This window comes from Phaseolus vulgaris, chromosome 1 (assembly GCF_000499845.2).
Source record: "Phaseolus vulgaris cultivar G19833 chromosome 1, P. vulgaris v2.0, whole genome shotgun sequence".
Taxonomy (NCBI): Eukaryota; Viridiplantae; Streptophyta; class Magnoliopsida; order Fabales; family Fabaceae; genus Phaseolus; species Phaseolus vulgaris.
In genome coordinates this window covers 3,915,480-3,935,881 of record NC_023759.2, presented here as the reverse complement: position 1 = coordinate 3,935,881, position 20,402 = coordinate 3,915,480, and the positions used below count along the sequence as shown (strand labels likewise).

Here is a 20,402-nt window from a genome sequence, read left to right as displayed (position 1 = left end):
GATCATCATAAGAACTCAAAAGCACCACAACATGGATAAGACCATCCATCTGGACGGGCACAACACCAACTACATATATATGGCGCTCGATGACATAACGACACGCCCGAGGGAGGAACTCCTAATATGTAGGAGTGATATTCCTAATTAAGTGTTCATATATTGACATATGATCTAGGATGAACAAATATTATATTTTTTTAAAAATAAATCTAAATTATTCAAATTATGTGTATTATTTACTTATAACAACGTCACATAACCTCCTAACTGCTTTGTTTGTGCAAAGTAAGCATCCCAAGCTGATTATAGATGTGGGTAAGTGCGATAACTCCCCATGCATACCCACCACACATTCTCAAATTGTCAAATAGCGGCAAGTACGACACATTAATCAATGTCGTACTTTTATCATAAAACATTATTCACCCAGCCAAATGCAACAAATAAGTGCAAGCTAAAAACTCCCATTTGTGGTGTACGATGCCCTCCTCGTATCTCGTGTGACCAACTCAATCGAACATGAGCACCACGACACTGCCTTTGTTAAACGCTGTAAGCATATCAACATACCATCTAATGTGTACTCGTTCCCCTTGTGAACCTTAGTAGTGGGTCAAGTTATGATTGGATGAGGGAAGTGAGAATGTTGAGCTCTAAGAACGTTGATCAATAAAGTAAGTTGGTTGAGCTTCCTTGGTTGATGAGGATCCTTTTTATCCACCAATTGGCTATTGTGGTTATGATAACGATTGGATCATCTTGTGCAAGGTCGTTAATGCATAAGTCTTCATTTGTAAATGTGATGGATTATCGAGTTTATGCTTTGAAAGTTCACTTTCCTTGCTAAACTTGTAGTGCCTTCCCCAACAAACCCACCAACATTAGTATTAATCGTCCCTTTGATGTCATTGGGATTATGCTAAGGTTGTTCTCTTTGTTCTTGCTCAAGTTGTTGTATCCATTGGTTCTCCTAGTGATTTGCTCTTCCCCAACCTTGGAATCTACCACGAAATCCTCTGCCTTGACCTCTCCAACCTCCTCGTCCATGACCCCATTTGGTTTAACCGCTATGCACAAAATGTTCCAAAGCCCTTGATCGAACGAGTTATTTTATCAGGTCATATACTTTATGACATTCTTTTATTGTGTGACCTTAGTTTTGAAGATAATTATACCTCTTGAATAGATCAATAAATGGAGAGTATGGTGTGGTTTGGGGGACTCGTACTAGATTAAGATTGATGTCTTATGGATGATGGTGTCTCGACTAACATTTAGAGGGGTGCAATTTTTATAGTTGCTTACACATATTTTCTTAAAGGTTTATGTAGTATTCAAAGGAGAGGAAGATTGAGCATGATATTTCATCACTATTTTTCATACATCCGAGTTTTCCTCTATACTAATATATCATGTTGCTCGATCACAAAGCTCGTCCATATTGACAAGTGGATCATGTTATTGAGCTAAAGAAGCTAAAAGATCATGTTAACAAAGTGTTAAGATTTAGTTAAGGTTTCCATATATTTTAGCTAATAAACTATACATTTACTTCATATCACATTTTTCTTTAAGTAATCTAAACATAATCACAATAATCGTCATTTTATTAAAAAAAACTAATTACTCTACCACCTATGAGTTCATTCATCTATATAAATATTATTATAGTAATTTTGTTTATATTTTTTTTTCGTAAAAGTACTTCATAGAGTGTTTAGAGGAAATTTTTTAGAGAAAAATTATTTTCAGATAATTTAATTTTTTTATGACAAATATATTATTTTGATATAAAAAAATTTAAAAATTGAGTTGCAGAGATGTGTGAAAGTGATTTAATTAATTAAATTTAAATAAATTAATTTTTTATTAAAAAAATAAGAATTTCTAAGTATCCATTTTCTCTCACCTATATATATATATATATTATTTTTTTCATACTCTCTTCAAATTTTGGTTAGAACACTTTTAATTTGGTTAAAATTAAGATATTTTTGACTTGGTTAAGATTATGGTTGAGGGACATATTTCTTTTGGTAGATAAGGGTGAATTTTTCTTTCAAACTAAAATTAATCATGTTTATTTTTTAGCCAAAAGTCAATGTTGTACTTAATATATTGATGAGAATAAGTCATGATACCATATCTCGTACCACAAAATATACAACATCATGTATATTACATAATCTCATAACATAGATTCATTTCATATGCATCACATCTAATTCATAAACATGTACATATTTCAATACAAATATATAAACACACATCATCAATATGTCATACCATGTATGTCGCTTAGTGACCACTCGTGTCGCTTAATGTTATCAATGTTACATAAATGATATTAATTATACACAAGAGATGATTATTTTGACCTCTCTCTTAAGGAAAGAGAATTAACATTAATTCTTTATCACTTAAGTATCACTTTGTCGCTTGAGTGACATGACTTAGCGTATAAGCCAACTCATTTTAGAACACTATCTCAAACTCAAACTCTCCATCACTTGAGTGATGGGAATTTTAGAAGAGATATAATTGTTCTAATATCTCTCTAACTCAAGCATCAAGTCATAGCTTGATAATGAATATTGCTGCTTGAGCAAGCATGATGACACTTAAAGAATGGAATTTGGTGCAATAATGATTACTCATTGCTTAAACATTACTTAAGTGACATCTTAACACTCAAGTAAGATATGCATAAAAAACAAAAATTCAAACTAATTTGTGAACTAATAATTAAAACTCCTTCTACAAAATTCAATCCACTCCACATGATTTAAATGCCCAAAAACACCATATCTTGCATTCAAACTAATTGAAAAACTAATCAATCAAAACTAAACTCGACTATCATTACTAGAAAATCATAAAATGAAAATCAATTTTAAAGATGAAAAATAATTAATTGTTATATTAACTAAATTAGATACTATTTTAGAAACTAAAAAAATTATTGGTATCTAAATTAATTTCTATTATTCTAGTTTTCAAATTGATATCTAGTTAACTACCTAGGTTTTATCTACCAATTATTTAAATTTTAAAGTTGATATCTAAAACTTTGATAGCTCATTAAATATTAATTTAAAAATTATTTATCAATAATAAAAACTAATTTAGATATCAATAAATTTTTTCTCTCTAAAATAATATTTAATTTAGTTAATATAACAACTAATTATTTTTTATCTTTAAAATTAGTTTCTATTTTGTAATATATTCCAAACCTTAATTTAATCTAAAACTGATATACATAATTCAAACTATAATTCCATTTCAAAAAGTTCTGAACATCAATTCAAAACAACATTACATTTCAATACATCTAATTCAAAAGTTAAATAAATAAATGTATTTAATTATTTCCTCTTACCTAAAAGTAATATGTAATAAAAAATATCTCCAAGTAAATTGTGGTTCAACACATATTTATAGATGTTTTTTCAAAAACTTTTTTATTCTTCTTTCCTTTATTTTAAAAGTTACATATAATATAGTTAAATTTGGTCTTATGAAGACAGGGAGATTAAATAGAGAGAAGTAAGCATGTAAAAAAAAGTTAAAATGAGTTTATATATATATATATAATATAATAATTGGTGATACCTAATTCATTAATATCTATAAACTTTAGATAAGTTTTAATCTAAAAAAGTAATGATTGATTATGTTTTATTTTCTCACTTTTTGCACTCTATTTCTTCACGTTTCAATTTCTATATTTCCAAATAAGACACGAATTCCAAAATTTGTTTATTTCTCCACCCTTTTGTTGTTCCAAACTAAATTATAGGATTTTTAGTATCAGTGTAAGAGAAAAAGTAAACTCCAATAAATGAATTTTTATATTATATTTTTAGGAATCTATAATTTTTACAATGTGATTTAGGAACACAAGACTATCAAACTCTAATCATAAATCAATAATCCATGCAAAGAATCATTAATGAATAATTATAAAAAAAATTATAATTTGTTGACACTTAAGTGGTTTTGATGTGGATGAGGATCTTATTATTATTATCACGCTTTTCTTTCTCTCTCCCAAAATGGATTCCCTGGTGATGATAGAGCATTCATTATTTCAGTTAGAAAGAAGCACGAGTGTCACAGGAAAACAAGAAGATAAAGCAGTTATAATAATATTATAATATTATAATTAGAGTAAGATATTATTTATTTATTTATTTATTATTATTATTATTATAATATATTATAATTATGCATATAGAAGTTCCTGATGCAAATGTCAGAAATTGAGGAGAGAGAGAGAGAGAGAGGGAGAGTGATAGACAGAAGAAGATATACGATTGGAAGAGGAATATAAGTATATTTGAAGAAGGAGAAAACCCTAATTGGAGGATGTGATGTATTGCGCGATCGATGGAAAAACCCTAGAATCGGAGTAGGGGCGCAATTGACGACGACGTAGATGCTTGTTGTGGTTGGAGTGTCGTGGGATCTGAATTGGTTCCTGCAACTGTTGCTCTCCGTGATCGTCGTGGCCGTTGGGGTTCACTTTTTCGTCAAGTCCACCGCTTCCAAGTACTTCGAGGTCGACGCCAATTTCGAAGGGGACCACCACCAAGCCCTCGCCGACGCAATGCCCGGCGTTCTCTCCTCCGCTGACGATTCTCTCTGCCCCGTCTGCGCCGTCTGCGCCACCCCCAGCTCCAAGAAGTGCTCGCGCTGCAAAGCCGTCCTCTATTGGTACGGTTCCTTTCTTCAATCACCAATGTGATCGTTATCATTATGTGGCGTTTTATTAATTCGTTTATCTTTTTATTTGTTTTTAATTTATTTACGTATCATCTATGTATTTGTTTGATTTAGTGGTAGTTTAGAGCATGTACAATTGTGTTGGTGGTTTGAATAGTACTGGAGCTTTGTTTGAAATTTTTAAGTAAAGTTTTGAATTGGAGTATTGTGGATGAAAATTATATGCCTACATACTAAAAGTGGTTAGATTCTCGTGTAGAGATTTGTCATTAATAAAATCGGTAGATATTTCGTACTAATAACATAGTTACCAACAAAATAAGAATGTAGCTTTTTTTGTGTGGAAGTTTTGGTTGTTACTTGTTATTAATTGAGTATGTTATGTGGTGTGAAATGAATGTGGGTTCTGCTGATAAAATTGACGAGTTTCTACATACATATATATATATATATATATATATGTGTGTGTGTGTGTGTATTTAAGAAATTTGGTGGGAATAATATTTTTATTTGAGTGGGAAAGGGGAGGGGTGGCTGGATTAATTTGTATATGTTTATTTGGAATTTGCAGCTCCCAAGAATGCCAGCAGTCGCATTGGAGGTCTGGGCATAAGACAGTATGCAAAGATTTTCGTGAAGTCGGTGCAAGAAGCCCGACCCAAAATGGGGTAATTAATCGTGGGTTTAAGTCTTCTGCTGCTGGGGGAAAGAGCTCGTCTTCGATTGCGCTGATACCTGGTTGTGGAACAATTTCTAGGCCAATCAAGCAGCCTAAAGATGTAAGCTTCTTTAGTGGATGTAATTACAAATTCACGTTATGTGCTTTGCTTACTGTTGGTTGTGAAAGGGAAAGGGCAATCCGAGGGGCTAGGTTTTATTTCCTTGAGATGATGTGCAAAAGGCATGCAGCGTAGTAAATAAAATCTTCATGTCAGGGGAAGAAAAGGAAAATAGTAATACATGTGACTATTTTGCATTACTGTTCCTTATTAAGTTATTATACAAGATAATAAGAATATAATGATTTCCAATTCAGAAAAGGGAAAATAGTTGTACTTGTGACTGTTTTTCATTTGTCTTTCTTATAAGTAAATACACAAAATAATAAGCTTATCTTACTATGATTTCCAATTAAGAAAAGGAAAATATTAATGTGTGCCTATTTGCATTAGTCTTATATGATTATGATTTCCAATTTGCAAAAACCTTAATCTACTTGCTGGAAAGGGACCTGAAAGACCAAAGTTGGTTTTATTGTTTTACCCCTTCAGCTTCAATGATCAGAATGGTAAATTGTTGGGCTTTTAGAATTTTTATGTAATAATCAATAAGTTACCAAAGGTGTGCTGCTCCTCAACTTCATAAGGCAATAGTGGTGTGCTCTTGATGTTTCTTTTCTGGGTTGGGACTTTAGACCCTTGATATTTGGAAGTCAGATTAGAATGTTGTGCTCTTTACTCAGCGGGCAGTTCCTCAATCAGCACGAGTTGCTGTCCCCTTCTGGAGCCTTCCTAAAGTGCCTTAGTCTCTGATGTTATTTGTTTACAGAGCTAAATTTGGTTTATTTTCTCAAATGCACATTAAAATATATGCCTTGTCTTGTTTAGGTTCTTTTTCCCTATGATGAATTTGTCAAATTTTTTAACTGGAACAAGCCAGGATTTCCTCCTTGTGGGCTCTTGAATTGTGGAAACAGGTTTGCCCATTTTCATGACTGAGCTTCAACTTTATTTCACTATTGTTGTATTTGCAATTAGAGGGTATGGGAAGTAATTTATATTTATTGCCTTTTTTTAGTTGCTTTGCAAATGTGGTTCTTCAGTGCCTCTCATTCACAAGGCCACTTGTTGCCTACTTGTTGGAGAAGGGTCACCGCAGAGAATGTAATGTCATAGCTCAGATCATTATTTCTGTGATCTCAACTATTCCTCATGCTTATGTCATCATTTTTTATTCTCCAGGCACTTGTAATGATTGGTGCTTTCTATGTGAATTTGAAAATCATGTTGATAGAACAAGGCTAAGTTCACAGGTGTTTTCTCCTATGAATATTCTCTCTCGTTTGCCTAATATTGGTGGTACTCTGGGCTATGGAAGACAAGAGGATGCTCACGAGTTTATGAGGTTTGTTTTTCCTTTTAACTATCGTTTCATTTTTTGTGTGAATTATTCATTTCTGTTTTGAATAATCTCTTGATGTTATATTTCTTTTGGTAAATGTAGAAGGTAATTTTTCCAATACATTTTTTGTAGGTTTTCCATTGATACCATGCAATCTGTTTGCCTTGATGAGTTTGGTGGAGAAAAAGCTGTCCCTCCTAACCTCCAGGAGACTACCCTTATTCAACACATATTTGGTGGCCGTCTACAATCTGAGGTTGGACATTTAATCAGTTTGAAATAAGCTTTTCTTGTTACTTTTCTATTGTTTGATTACGTGTATAATGCAAACAGACTAATGAATGATGATGTTGGCGTGGGATGAAGTGAAATTTGCTTTATTTTTTCTCATCTATCTTTTGAACTTTATAAGTTGTCTAACATAAGAGGTAGGAGTCCATAATTTGCATCTCTATTTAAGGTTTGACTTTGTAGAGTTATTTAATAACCTATTTGGTTTCTATTTGAACTCCATTTGATTATGATAACAATGATATTTGTTTACAATTTTGATCTGTAGAAACAAGGGAATCAAATTACATAACCAATTTTCTTATAAAAACATTTTGTTCCACAAAACTGTTTGCAAGTTATGCTTTTTACAGAATTGATTTCAAAAAGCAAAGAAACAAAGACTGAACCAAACATGGATAGTTGGATATGCCCCCAAAGTCTCTAGTTTGTAATTTTCTGTTCTCTTTGATGAAATTGACTCGAAGGCTGAATTTTGTTTCTCTTCCTTCCATGATCAAAACTTTAGATTTTGAGTTTATTGTGCAATACATAATTATTGGAAAAAGCCTTTTCAGTACTACAGAATAAAGCCTTTTATATAATAATGTAAAGAAAATGCAATTTTCTATTTTGATAATGACATGGATGTGGCTGTCTGTTTATTCTTTTTTCTTCTGAAACTAAATAGGTGGTTTGCACAAAATGTGAAAAGATTTCAAAGCAGTATGAAAATATGATGGATTTGACAGTTGAAATTCATGGAGATGCTGCCTCCTTGGAGGAATGTCTAGATCAGTTTACTGCCAAGGAGCGACTTGATGGGGAAAATATGTATAAATGTGAGGGGTAAGGTTACTCTTTCTATTGAAATATACTTGTACCATGTACCATGCCAATGTTTAATATAACATTGCAAATTTTTTCTTGCCACTGGTGTCAGTAATAATATTAATTATAATAACTGTTTTTGTAGTTTGATGAATTGAATGGGGAGGATAAGGTGATGATTTTAGATTATGAATTGAACGGGAAGTTAGCCCTCCTCGGTCGGGGGAGAAAATTAAGTCCACAATGATCTTCTGTGGCGGTAAACCATGAACAGTAACAATGTAATAAATTAACCAACTTAACTAAATTATTATCTTTGAAACTCAATTTCAAATTTGGGCTTGGAACTATAATATAGTCACTGAATTAGTCTCATCTGCATAAAGTTTTCCTCATCTCTTAATTTTGATAAGATAACCAAGATATCGGCTTATAAGGCTTTTGACCATCTATAAAAATTATGCATCTGCGTTCTTGGTTTAGCTTTTATTAAAGAATTTGGAAGGTGGTGATTATATGATGTCTCCTGTCAAATTTCAAACTTGAAGTTCATTTATGACGATGCTTTGTAGTTTTCTCGCTGTAGCAAAATGTGTTTTGCTTGAGAATTAACCATAAAATTGTCTTTAGTTTAGCAGTTTCTTTTGCTCTGATGATACTGGATTTCTCATTCAAGTTTGTTTCCTGCTTAATGCAGGCTTCTGATTTTTATTTTGATTTTTAATTTTGATGTGTATTTGGATAACTGAGACTTATAATTTTGGAAAAAAAATTATAAATAGGGAAAGTTTCAATAGTGGAAAGTAAGTTTTCAATTAAAATATAATTCAAATATGTGCTTTTGATAATGTATTTTTGCTGTTAGGAATATCCTGTTGTTAAAGAAGTTTTCTGCTGCTTGTCAGGTGCAAGGATTATGTCAAGGCATGGAAACGCCTTACTGTGAAATGCGCTCCAAATATTCTTACCATCGCCTTGAAAAGATTTCAGGTCTTACTAATATCATCTAAACTTACATACGGCCCACTAGTATACAGAAGCATGAAAGGCTTGAATTGTGAATTATTTTTGTGAACTTTCTCATTTCTTTTTTTGGGGTGTTGTGTACATGCAGAGTGGGAGGTTTGGGAAACTTAACAAGAGAATAGCCTTCCCTGAGGCTTTAAATCTTAGCCCTTATATGAGTGAAGCTGGAGATGGATCTGATGTTTATAAGCTGTATGGTGTTGTAGTACATATTGATATGCTAAATGCTTCATTTTTTGGTCATTACATCTGCTACATCAAGGACTTCCTGGGGAACTGGTACAGGATTGATGACTGGAAGGTAGATTTCTTTGTCTCCTAATCTGAGTTTGAATATTTTTCTTTTCGGTAATCGAGTACCCTGTCTAACTTAAACTGTCAGTATCCTCATTTGTGTTCCATCACATTTCTCAGGTTACGACTGTGGAGTTGGAAGAGGTACTTTCTCAGGGAGCATACATGCTTTTGTATAGCAGGTATTATTGTGATTCTGTTAAAGGCTAATGCTCTCTTTATTTCTCTGTCACACACCAATAATTTCAGAGTATGTGGTTCGTATTTTCACATATTTCTTTCCCAAATAGCTGGGTTCTGTTAACGTTGTCTCAATGGAGCTTGAGTACAAATTTAGGTGATTTTGTTGACTAACATGGGCTGTATTTTGCTCAACTTTGTAACTATTGGTTAATTTGGTCCCTGGCTTTAATGTGCATTATAAATGTAGTCCTTACCATCTTGTACCAAATTGACTGGTGGTTTCCTAATCCAATTAATAGATTAGGTAATGTCAGCCACAAAAATTTTAATGATACATTTTCATGAAACTAGTTGATAGACAGTTGTTAAAGTTAGGGATGCAATTTGGTTATTTACAATATTTAAGGATTGAATTCATTTGGTGCCAACTTTCATAGATTAATTAGAGTTTTATTCATTTTGTATATACATCATCAAGAAAAGATTAAGTTCTGGTGTTTACTTTTTTGTCAAGCTTTATCTTTCATTTTGCTCTGTCATTGCCCTTTTTGAATGATAATATTTGTCAGTTTCTTTCTCGAAAAACTGGTAAAGCAATTTTCAATTTGATCCTGGACAGGTGTAGTGCCAGGCCATCAGGCCTTCAAATTCAAACTAGTGAATCTTCAGGGATAGCAGAAGTTCAAACAACAGAAGTGGAAGTGGAAGTGGAGTCTGGACAAACTGAGCAAGATGAATGCCTCCTCTCGAATACGAAGATGTTGACTTGTAGTAGCGGTTCTGAGGTTTTGCCATCTGATATTAGTCCAGACTCAAATGTTTCTTCCACGTACGACTGCGAGTCTTCTGCTGGATTGAACTCAGAAGCCAAAGGAGAGCAGTTTGAGGATATGGGCATGATTAATGTTGATTCAACTGGTATTGCAAATGAAATTTCTTGTAGTGCTGTTGAATCAACATCTGTGCCTTTTTCTCAACCCGTCAATGATTTGGGGGATGTAGATATAACGGACAGATCATTTGAAGAGACTTCAGGCTGCAAGGAAGAGCAAGAAAATACTGATATGGTTAGGTCGTCTGGCCCTTGTCCTGGTTCACCAAATGACTCTTCCTTCTTCGATAAACATTCTTCTTTTTCAAGGGATCATCGAAACGTGGAAGAGGATTTAGAACACATAGCTGTGGTTGAAGGCAAGTTGATTGCAGCTAAAGATAATACATATTATGGTAATGGATATGTCAGTGCAAACGAGTCTTCTATTCCAGTTGAAGACGCTGGCAAAATTTCTGGCATCGGTTCTTCCCACTGAAATGACAAAGGAAATGGAAATATCAGCTGACATCTTCTTGGTGCAGCTATTTTTGTTATTTCTTCTTTATCATTTAATTATCCCATCATCGAAAAAGGTGGTGAGTTGGGAAATTTTTGTCCGGGGTTTCATTATTTGCAATAACCTTGGATCTTATTTGTAACAATTCTAGATGAATTTCCTAATTTATTTTTTCTGATAGAATATAATCCCTTTGTCCTTATGTTCTGAGTTTCCTTTGAACTCCCATTGTTGACTTTGGTTTAATTATTTTGAAAGACAATTTTTTAAATAATATTTATAGTTTCAAAATTTTAGCCAATGCATAAATGTTTATTGAATTAATTAATTACACTCAAATGACACTATTCTTAATCGGTGACAGATTTAAATCGAGCATTATGAAATGGTATCCATGGAAAATTCCAGCGTCCTATAAAAACCAAAACACTATCATGTTAAAAGTTACAATTAAGAATATCTTTTCCATTTGAGAAATGTTTTGTATATAAATTCATACAATAACATCTTTGTCTCTGTTCCTCTAATTATTAATTATTACATGAAATAATGATAGAGATCGATAAAAAAAAATGATACTGCAACATTTCATTTTGAAACGAGACTGTGTTTTGATATGTATCTGATACAGAAACTTTGAGTCCTTAATCGTGCATCCATTGTCTTGTTGAAGCCCATGAACTAGTTTTGTTTAAGAAAATTGTGAAGATTCCATGGAGGAAGTTCAATAGAGACTTTTTATACTTCTTTTGGTAAAGGCTAATTTAAGAAAATAAGGTTGTATCATGCGTGGATTAAGACCTTAGCGGCTTTTGGTTGTGCGAGCATCTGGTAGAGGTGAAAGCACACGAGGAGCAGGAAAAGAAAAAGATCACAACTAACGGCTTTTGCTTTTCAACATTTTCCCTTCCCACACTAATCTCTAACCCTTTGGTTTGTTGCAATAAAAAATACTTGTCTTGTGGATGGGGCTTGAGCATTGACTTGCACAAAAACGACATAGCAAAGCAAAAGAAGACAAAGATTCTTCAACGAGGAGCCAAAAGGGAGGAAGAATAGAGGGTTGCTTCTTGCTTTTGCTCTAGGAAGGTCAGCCGAAAACCACACGAGTCCCAGACAAAACCCAACCCTTCTTCCCTTTGACATTGTTGATATCCACTTTGAAACAACTCAGTGGTCCTTTCTCTTTCTTTTATGCAACCTAAAATCATTAAACTATTGCCCCAGCAGTTTTTTGTTTGCGTGCTGAGTGCACCCTTTTTCTCATTTTTCAGCCCGAATCCAAAGCATAGGTAGCTAGCTACTCTAAGGCCATTATCAAAAGTCAACCACTTATGCTCTTCTTATCTAATCCAACGGCATAGGATTTTATGTTTTTATGAGTAAGCAACACACGGGTGTGTGGTGTGAAGTGTGAAGTGTGCGTGTGCGTGTGCCTTGTCATCACATGATACTGTCTCAAGTGTCAACCATCCGATATCCAACCAAAAGAGTTCCACAGGAAGCTTCCTACCTCTCTTCCTACTTGTTGGGCTCGCTTTCCCTTTTCCCCTTTTTCACTTTCTTCTGATTTCCTCCTCCAAACTCCTTTTTAACACACACCATATTGTGTTCTCCGAAACATTCACTCACTCACTCTCTGTTGCTTAGATTTCCTATCCTATCCACCCTCAACACAGGACCAACTGCTTCACTTCTGTTATCAGGTACTTGTCTTACCTTCATTACTTTTGTTCTTGTCTCATCGTTATTCTGCCCTTTGCTGGTTACTCACGATTGTTGTAATGAAACCCCTTCTGTCTGCTTTAACTGTTTCCACTATTTTCTTTTCTTCTGCGTGGATTTCTACCAGTAGGGTTAGTCAGGAAAAGGAAAAGAAGGAAATTTATCTGGATTTTGAACTCTCAAGTTTCATGTTTGCTTCTAAAGTATAGCTTCTGAGGGTTTTTTTTTTGGGGGGGGCGGAGTTGGGTGCTTTAATTGGTTAACAAAATTCAAGAATGAGCCTTGCAAATTCAAGGGGTTGGAGAAAGAAGGGGAAAATTTTGATCTTTTTGGGTGAAGATAAGAACTTTTGGCGTTACCCATTTAATTTGGAAGTCTCAATTCACATCAATTGGCCTTTATTATTGGTAAAAGCTATTAAAGTGAGAAAAAAAATCGATTTATTGATAACGTGTATTCCCTTTGTTGTTTCTACAGTTGTTTCCTCCAAATTTGGGGTCAATGGAACACAGTTTGAAAAGAAAGTGTCCAGAAAATGGAGACAATTTAGTCTTGAACAGCTTTTCTCTGGATGACCTTAATGAAGATCTCTTAGAGAGGGTGCTTTCATGGCTACCGACTTCCTCCTTCTTCCGCCTTACTTCAGTGTGCAAGAGATGGAAGTCAGCTGCTGCTTCTGTGAGTTTCAAGCTTGCCTGCTCACACATTCCCTCCAGGGATCCTTGGTTTCTGATGGTTTCTCCCAGCCTCAACCAATCTATTGTCTTTGATGCTGCTGAAAACAGTTGGAAAAAACTCAATCACTTGCGTCTTCCGCTCGAAGACTCCAACATAAACTGCATGCCTGTTGCAGCCTCTGGTGGCCTGGTTTGCTACCGCAAACTTTCAGGAAACTTTGTTGTATGCAATCCAGTGACCGGATCCTGTAGTGAACTCCCTCCACTGCATTTCCCCTCAGAAAATCAACCTCTCAATGCCGTTGTGATGAGTACAACTTTCAGAGATCAAATCTCCTACAAGATTGTGTTAGTCTTCGGTGAACTCCCTAATCTTATGTTCAAAGTCTATGACTCAAGCTCTTGCTGTTGGGAAGAGGAGACTGCACTGAGGAGGGAGGTTGATGACAATTCCATTGGTTGTGATTCAATTGATGATGACCATGTTGTGTACTTCCTTAGCAAGGCTGGTACAGTGGTGGCTAGTAGCATGCAGAGGAGCCCATCTAAGCAATATTCCTCAGTTATTATTACTCACAAAGATGGTCAGGAAATGGTGTATTTCCTGAGCTCCTCAGGGACAGTAGTAGCTTGCAATTTGACATCCAGGTGCTTTTTTGAGTACCCCAGGTTGTTGCCTGTTTTCAGTGAGTACTCCATTGATATTGTGGAGTGTGGTGGTGAGATGCTGGTTGTTTTGTTATCAGAGTTCTTGGAGAGCACAAGTCTTAGGGTGTGGAAATACGATGACCCGAATCGATGCTGGCAACAGATTGCTGCAATGCCTGCAGCAATGTCTCAAGAATGGTATGGAAAGAAGGCAGATATCAACTGTGTTGGATCTGGCAATCAGATATTTATATGCTTGAACTCCCCTGAGCTATGCACTTACATTCTATGTGATTTGGCGACCAACAATTGGACCGAGTTGCCGAAATGTTGCATGAATGGAGAAGTCATGGAGTTCATGTCTGCCTTCTCATTTGAGCCGAGGATAGAGGCTTGTGTATGACACTGAAGAGCCTCAGCCTGGTATCTTGATTTTGGTTATCAACTGTTTTTTGTTGTTCTTCTGTTAGCTTAAATTTCCTTCCACCTTGTACTTGAATTTGTCATGCAAAATAGCTAGGGCTGATTTGGTATGAAAGTAGAGATGGAAGCTCTAACCAAATGATTGATTTCTAACTTAGATATTGTATTGCTCTCCATTGATTGTTAGATGTACAATGTTTTCACTGAATGGCATTATCAATGAATGCACCCTATGTTAGATACAGAATGCTCAAATACTGAGTTTCCTAAAGTCATGATTTGATCCATGAATTGTTTCTTTAAGAATCCTTTTAGTCCTCAAAGATATATGATATCAATTTGGTCAGTGGAAGAAAGTTTACTTTAATTTAGTTCTTCATTTATGCATAGTAATGGTTTAAAATCACACTTTCTGATACCAAAACACTGTTAATGAAGCTGTTAAGCTTCATATTTAGATCAAAAGGACATGTAAAGTGTGTGCATGGCATTGTCTTCTTTCTTTCTTACTTTATGATCTTGTCTTCAATGTAGTGCCCTAACCCTTTCCTACTACACCTTGCACTATAAAGTCAAAGCAGAGAAATGCATATTCATAATCATTGGACAAACTATTTTAAGAGGGTAATTCATTCTCTATAAATAGAATTTAAAATGATTTATGAGAAAATATATTGTTGGGATAAATTGAATTTTCAAATTTCATCAAAGTAATTGGTTTACTTAAGATAGGAGAATTTCAAATTTTTACTAAAAATGTAAGAATTTGAAAATCTTCATATTATTAAATTTATGTTTTTTTTTCGTATTTTCTCCTTAATTCGATTTTGGTTGAGATGATTGCTTCTTTTTGGTTAATATCGACGATAGTTTTTTTTTTTTTTATGTTAACCGGAGTTATTTTATGATTTAAATTGTTAAAATTATTTTTGTTTATTATAAACTAGAATTTTCTCGATCATTGTTAGGAAGACAATTAGATTTTTCAATTGGTATTTGTCCTGATAATTAGAGTGAATATTTTTGTAACGTTGACATGGATGTTATTCTTTGAAAATAGTTTTTTAGGGTTTTTTTTCTTCTAGTGTTAACTAGAAAAACCGACATTGATTAAAAAAGTTGAAGAACAACCAAACTATCAATATAGTAAAAATAATTTTGATTGATGTCAACCTAAATAACTTTTAAAATCAATGGAAAATAATCCCGGTTAACATTAATCCAATCTTATTTTTTTCAAACATAAGTTGAAAAAATCTTGAATATGTGGATTACTTAAAACTACATAATTTTGAATTCGATTTAAAAAATAAGAATTTGAAATTTAACATATTTTCAAATTCATGTGTTTTCTTATCATATTTTTTCAATCGATACATTGTTGGAATAATTACTTTTCGATTGATGTTAAGTAGAATTTTTTTATTAAGATTGATAGGTGTTATTTTTTATTTAAATTGTTATATAATTAGTTTTGTTGTCATTGTAGATCAGTGTTATTTTTTTACTCAATATTTTGTTGGTTAATATAAGTGTTTTTATATTAATTTATGATAAAGTTTATTTTACTTATTTATTTTATTTTATTAAAAGTGTTTAAAAAAAATTGATCTACACATGTAATTAATAATATGTTGGCAAAAGTTGGCAAAAATTAATGACATACATGAATTCACTATTTGCTTAAGTGAGTCACATATTGATTGAGGAAATCTACGTCAAATGGACTACAACTATGTAATTGGAGCCTCACTTGAGCAAATATTGCGAGGTTTGAGTGAAACTACAACACAAATGTATGTTCATGTTTTGCTTGAGCAATTTTGTTCCCGTCTAAGTGAGATTGATGGATAATACCTTATGTCTACTCTTGCATGGACGAATGTATAATCGTTTGTAATTGGAAACTACGTTCATGACCAAGTGCTAAATAATAAGTTCAATAGTAAAATAAAATATGGAAAAGAGGTCAAGAACATATTGTGCAAAAACAAATATCAAGGTTACCACTTAGCTAAACTGCGGTCACCAATTATTCTCATATGCACCACTGAATTACCCCACAATTGTTCACACAATGGATTATTTTTGGCACAATCCATTCCTTACAATCCTCAACCAATGACATCTTTTACAACCAACACAACATCACTAAATGGGCAACACAAGCACTTTCATGATATTGGGGTACAATTGGTCAAGTCGACAAACAAAAGTCCTCATTTGAGGAAACTACTAACTCACTTCATCAAATCCATCACTAGAGCAAACCATGATGTGCATCAAAGGAAGTCGGGTCACCTCCCCATCATCCTTCTTGGCCTTGTGGGTAAGACTTTGAAACATGACAAGTGTGCAAAACCTCACACTCAGGTAACTACATACACAAACATGGGTAACCAACGATTGTCAACTTCGCCAACATAATACCCCACACATTGGGTTATCTTTGGCCACATTCAAAGAAATTGTTAGAATGGTTGGCTTTAAACTAGAGGGGGGGTGAATTGTTTAAAGAGGGTTTTCGCAAACTTTTAAGTCAAGAATGAAATTATCTCAAGAAGCAATTGATAAGGAATCCAGTTTGCCAAAACAACAAGCAAAAACAGCAGTACTAGAAAACAAAAACAAAAACTGAATTAAAAGAGATTAAGGATAGAGAGATTGCACACAGATGTTTATACTGGTTCACTCTAAACCCAGAGCTACATCTAGTCTTCTCAGAAACCACTGAGGAAATCCACTAAGCAACCACACCTTGATGACTTACACCACAACCAAGAAAGTGACCTTGATCCCCTCAAGACACACACTTCTCTTGGCCAACACACCAACACTAAGATTTCTTATCTTGATCCCCTCAAGAACACACAACAAATCTTAGCAAACACACAAACGAAACTTGTTTAACAGAGTACAAGGATTACACTTGTTACAGAAGATAATCTAAAATCAGTACAAGCAGAATCTTATTCCACACACTTTGATCAATCACAAACTCTAAGCAATCTCAGCTCTTTGAAAAACTCAAAATTTGTATTAAAAACTTGTTACTCAAATTTGTTTTTCTGAATTTATTCAAAGATGTTGTTTGTTATCAAATCTTAACAAACTCTTAAATTGCATTTAAAGATTGGTCAAAGCATTTAAAGACTGGAGCGTAAGCAGTTAAATCATTTAAAGCATTTAAAGCTCAGTCAAAGATAAAACAGTTTTTCTGTTATGGTACCAAAACAAACAATCGGTTGTTTCCTCGAATCAATCGGTTGTTTTGGTTTTAACAGCTTAACCATTTGAAAAACAATTTTCAATCTTTTCTAAAAGCATCTAAGTATAAACAATCGGTTGTTTTGACAAAACAATCGGTTGTTTCTAACTTAGTTTGAAAAACATTTTTCTTTCAAAAAGATTGAGAATGCCTATGCTTTGGATTCAATCAAGAGGTGAATTACAATACACAATCTACCCTAGATCCTAACTAAAACAGCACAACAACAGCAAACACAACCAAGGCTTCAACATCCTTCAAAGGGTTTGGATTCTTCAAAGCTTGAACACCACTTGGTTCAACAGAAACAACTACTATAATCGGGGAACTACATTCATGAGCAAGTGTTAAAGATAAACTTGAATTGTAAAATCAAATAGGACAGTTCCATCTAACCTTTCTCCCCTTCCACCGTTTCTAAGAAACATACAAAGGGCACAACTACTTTGACTTCTATGTGCCTCCTGTATATAGGATACCCTACATGTCCTTAATTGCCCAACTAAAACATGCCCTATTCCAAGTTTTTGCCTTTTGAAATAATATAGATATTTAAGGGCCTAAGTATAACCATTAGCTTCTTTGAATCAAACTTTCCATAACTTTTCTAATTAATGCCATCACAAATTTTTCTTTCCATACAAATTAAATAAATGCAATAATATCATTGGTAAAATTTGAATCCAACTATACTTTTTATCACCATATCTGAAACAAAAAAGGCTTAAATTGATTTTAAATCTATATTTGATTTATCTCTTCAGATGCTTTAGGAAAAGTACTATAGAACAAAATTAGCGTTGTTGTCATTTCAAAAAAGCGTTCAAGTAAGACAATGAACGAAACACCTAGACAAGTGATGTAAGTTGATTTTAAGATTGTACATTTGAGGAGTTTCACATTTTTATGAGTTTTTGGTTTTAGGCAGAGTATGGTGAGAAACCCAAAGAAGATTGTCACTGGAAACGAACTTAACCAAGTGGTTAAGTCGTGTGAAGGTTCTCTTCTAAAGGGCAAAAAGAAAACACAATTATATGGTGTTGATGATGATGAGGTGCAAAATTAAAGAGCATATGATGGAAAAAAAAATAAGATGGAAACCAAATAAGAAAAGATGACATAAGAACATAAAGGAATGGAAATGGCACAAAGGAAGAAAAATAAAAAGATGAAAGGAAAGAGAAGCTTAGGATGATGAAGGTGTAGTCACACCACTTGGTGGGGGAGAAGACTCCAAGATGAGTGGTGAAGAGTCGCCACTTGAGGTGCACTACACTCAAAATAAGACCCAATTTAAGAGCACTCAAGACTCACTAAACACTCTTGCAGAGTTTCCTTTCTATTTCAAAATTCAATGTGAAAATACATGAGACAAGTCAGCCTTTATATAGGAAAAAGTGACATGGGGAGCAAGAGTGAGAGGGGTAGGGGTGTCATTTGTGAGAAACCTTCTAGAAGGTAGGTCAACCCTAAACCTAGGTGCACATGTCATGAAAGGTGGGCTTAGCACAAACCCAGTTTACTAAGTACACCCTACTCTAGCTTATTCTTCTATTTGGACCCAAACTGTGCCCAATTTATTTACATAAACTTGTCTTGTGAAAAGACTAGAAGGAAGAACATCTGATGTTCTGGTTTATGTTTGATTCTTCTTTTTCTAAGGCTCTCCTGAGGTTTGGTGGGGCCTGGTCTTGTGTGTTGAGATGACTGACCTAATTGTGAAGTGTTTATTGTGTCCTTAGTCATCTACTTGTCGAGGTGGTTTGTATCACAAGGGGAACCAAGAGAAACAAGAATTCATTGCCTCAATTTCTATAGTCCAAAGGAAAAATGTTCTTCCAATCACCAGTTCAATAGAGAATATATGATTTGTAGTTAGTCCTCATTAGAGCAAAGTTGACAATGTTAATTGTGAAGAAAAGTTGTTTGAGGATCCACTAAACAATTCACTCATGTCAAATATTGAATGAAGACAACACTCACCAATACAATCCTTATAAGCGTGACCACTGTTGATAGAAAGATCAAGAACAAATCTTTTGGTATGCTTAAACTAGATCTACTGAAAATGCCAAAATCATTAATTTGTATGTAAAAATACAAAGAGCTTCAAAATTTTACGAAACCTAGATATAAAAAAAATCAAACAAAGCTGAAAACATTATAAAATGACAATAATAATGGATGGTAATCAAAAATCCATAAATATGATCATTTGAAGCACTTTTGGTTCCTTTGTGACTAAATCTTTAACTTATATTTTCCTAAATGTGTCACTAATGGAGGAAACTTATAATGCAACAAGTCGCATGATAGATTCATCAGTGTTCCAACATGAACCATTAGGCTTGCTGATGATTATTTTACTACAAATGTACCGTATCAAAAATAATAATTTGTCCATAAGGATAGATATCAAGTATAAGATTTACTAAATAGAAAACAATAAATAAAATTTTGTAGGATGTTTGTTGTGTATGATTGCAAGAATATAAATAAAGCAAAGTAAAGAGTTGTTGATTCAATTGGGAAAATTGGGATTGAGTTTCATCCATCTCTCTTTTTTGTATTTTGAAAAGCATAATAATATTCTATCATTTGATTGATATTGATTCCCATATAAAATTTATTCATATCGATTTCTCGCATATAAAATTATTAAGATAGTCTCCTAAATATCGATTTCTCGCATATTTATAAAAACTCCTTATCCTTATGATTAGATGTTGATAACAATTAACATTTCAAATCTATTCTGAGCATTCAAATATGTTAAGCATCATCATTTAAGTCAGAAACTTAGAGGTATTTTTCAGTTAAATTTAAGGATTAAAATCATGATAAACAAGCATTACAAATAAAATGGCAATATCA

The 20,402-nt window shown here is 33.6% G+C and overlaps 2 protein-coding genes across 2 annotated transcripts; both read left to right on the top strand.

Moving 5' to 3' along the window:
* Window positions 1-4,235: 4,235 nt before the first annotated feature.
* Window positions 4,236-10,989, top strand: LOC137816678 (ubiquitin carboxyl-terminal hydrolase 18-like). Its single transcript, XM_068619929.1, has 11 exons — window positions 4,236-4,722; window positions 5,303-5,510; window positions 6,339-6,427; window positions 6,529-6,614; window positions 6,693-6,855; window positions 6,985-7,108; window positions 7,814-7,971; window positions 8,859-8,943; window positions 9,068-9,280; window positions 9,394-9,455; window positions 10,076-10,989. The coding sequence occupies exons 1-11, from the start codon at window positions 4,445-4,447 to the stop codon at window positions 10,764-10,766; spliced, it is 2,157 nt and encodes a 718-aa protein (XP_068476030.1). The 5' UTR covers window positions 4,236-4,444; the 3' UTR covers window positions 10,767-10,989.
* A 710-nt stretch (window positions 10,990-11,699) lies between these two features.
* On the top strand, window positions 11,700-14,515 carry LOC137816679 (F-box only protein 13-like). Its single transcript, XM_068619930.1, has 2 exons — window positions 11,700-12,493; window positions 12,990-14,515. The coding sequence occupies exon 2, from the start codon at window positions 13,014-13,016 to the stop codon at window positions 14,238-14,240; it is 1,227 nt and encodes a 408-aa protein (XP_068476031.1). The 5' UTR covers window positions 11,700-12,493; window positions 12,990-13,013; the 3' UTR covers window positions 14,241-14,515.
* The last annotated feature ends 5,887 nt before the right edge of the window (window positions 14,516-20,402 follow it).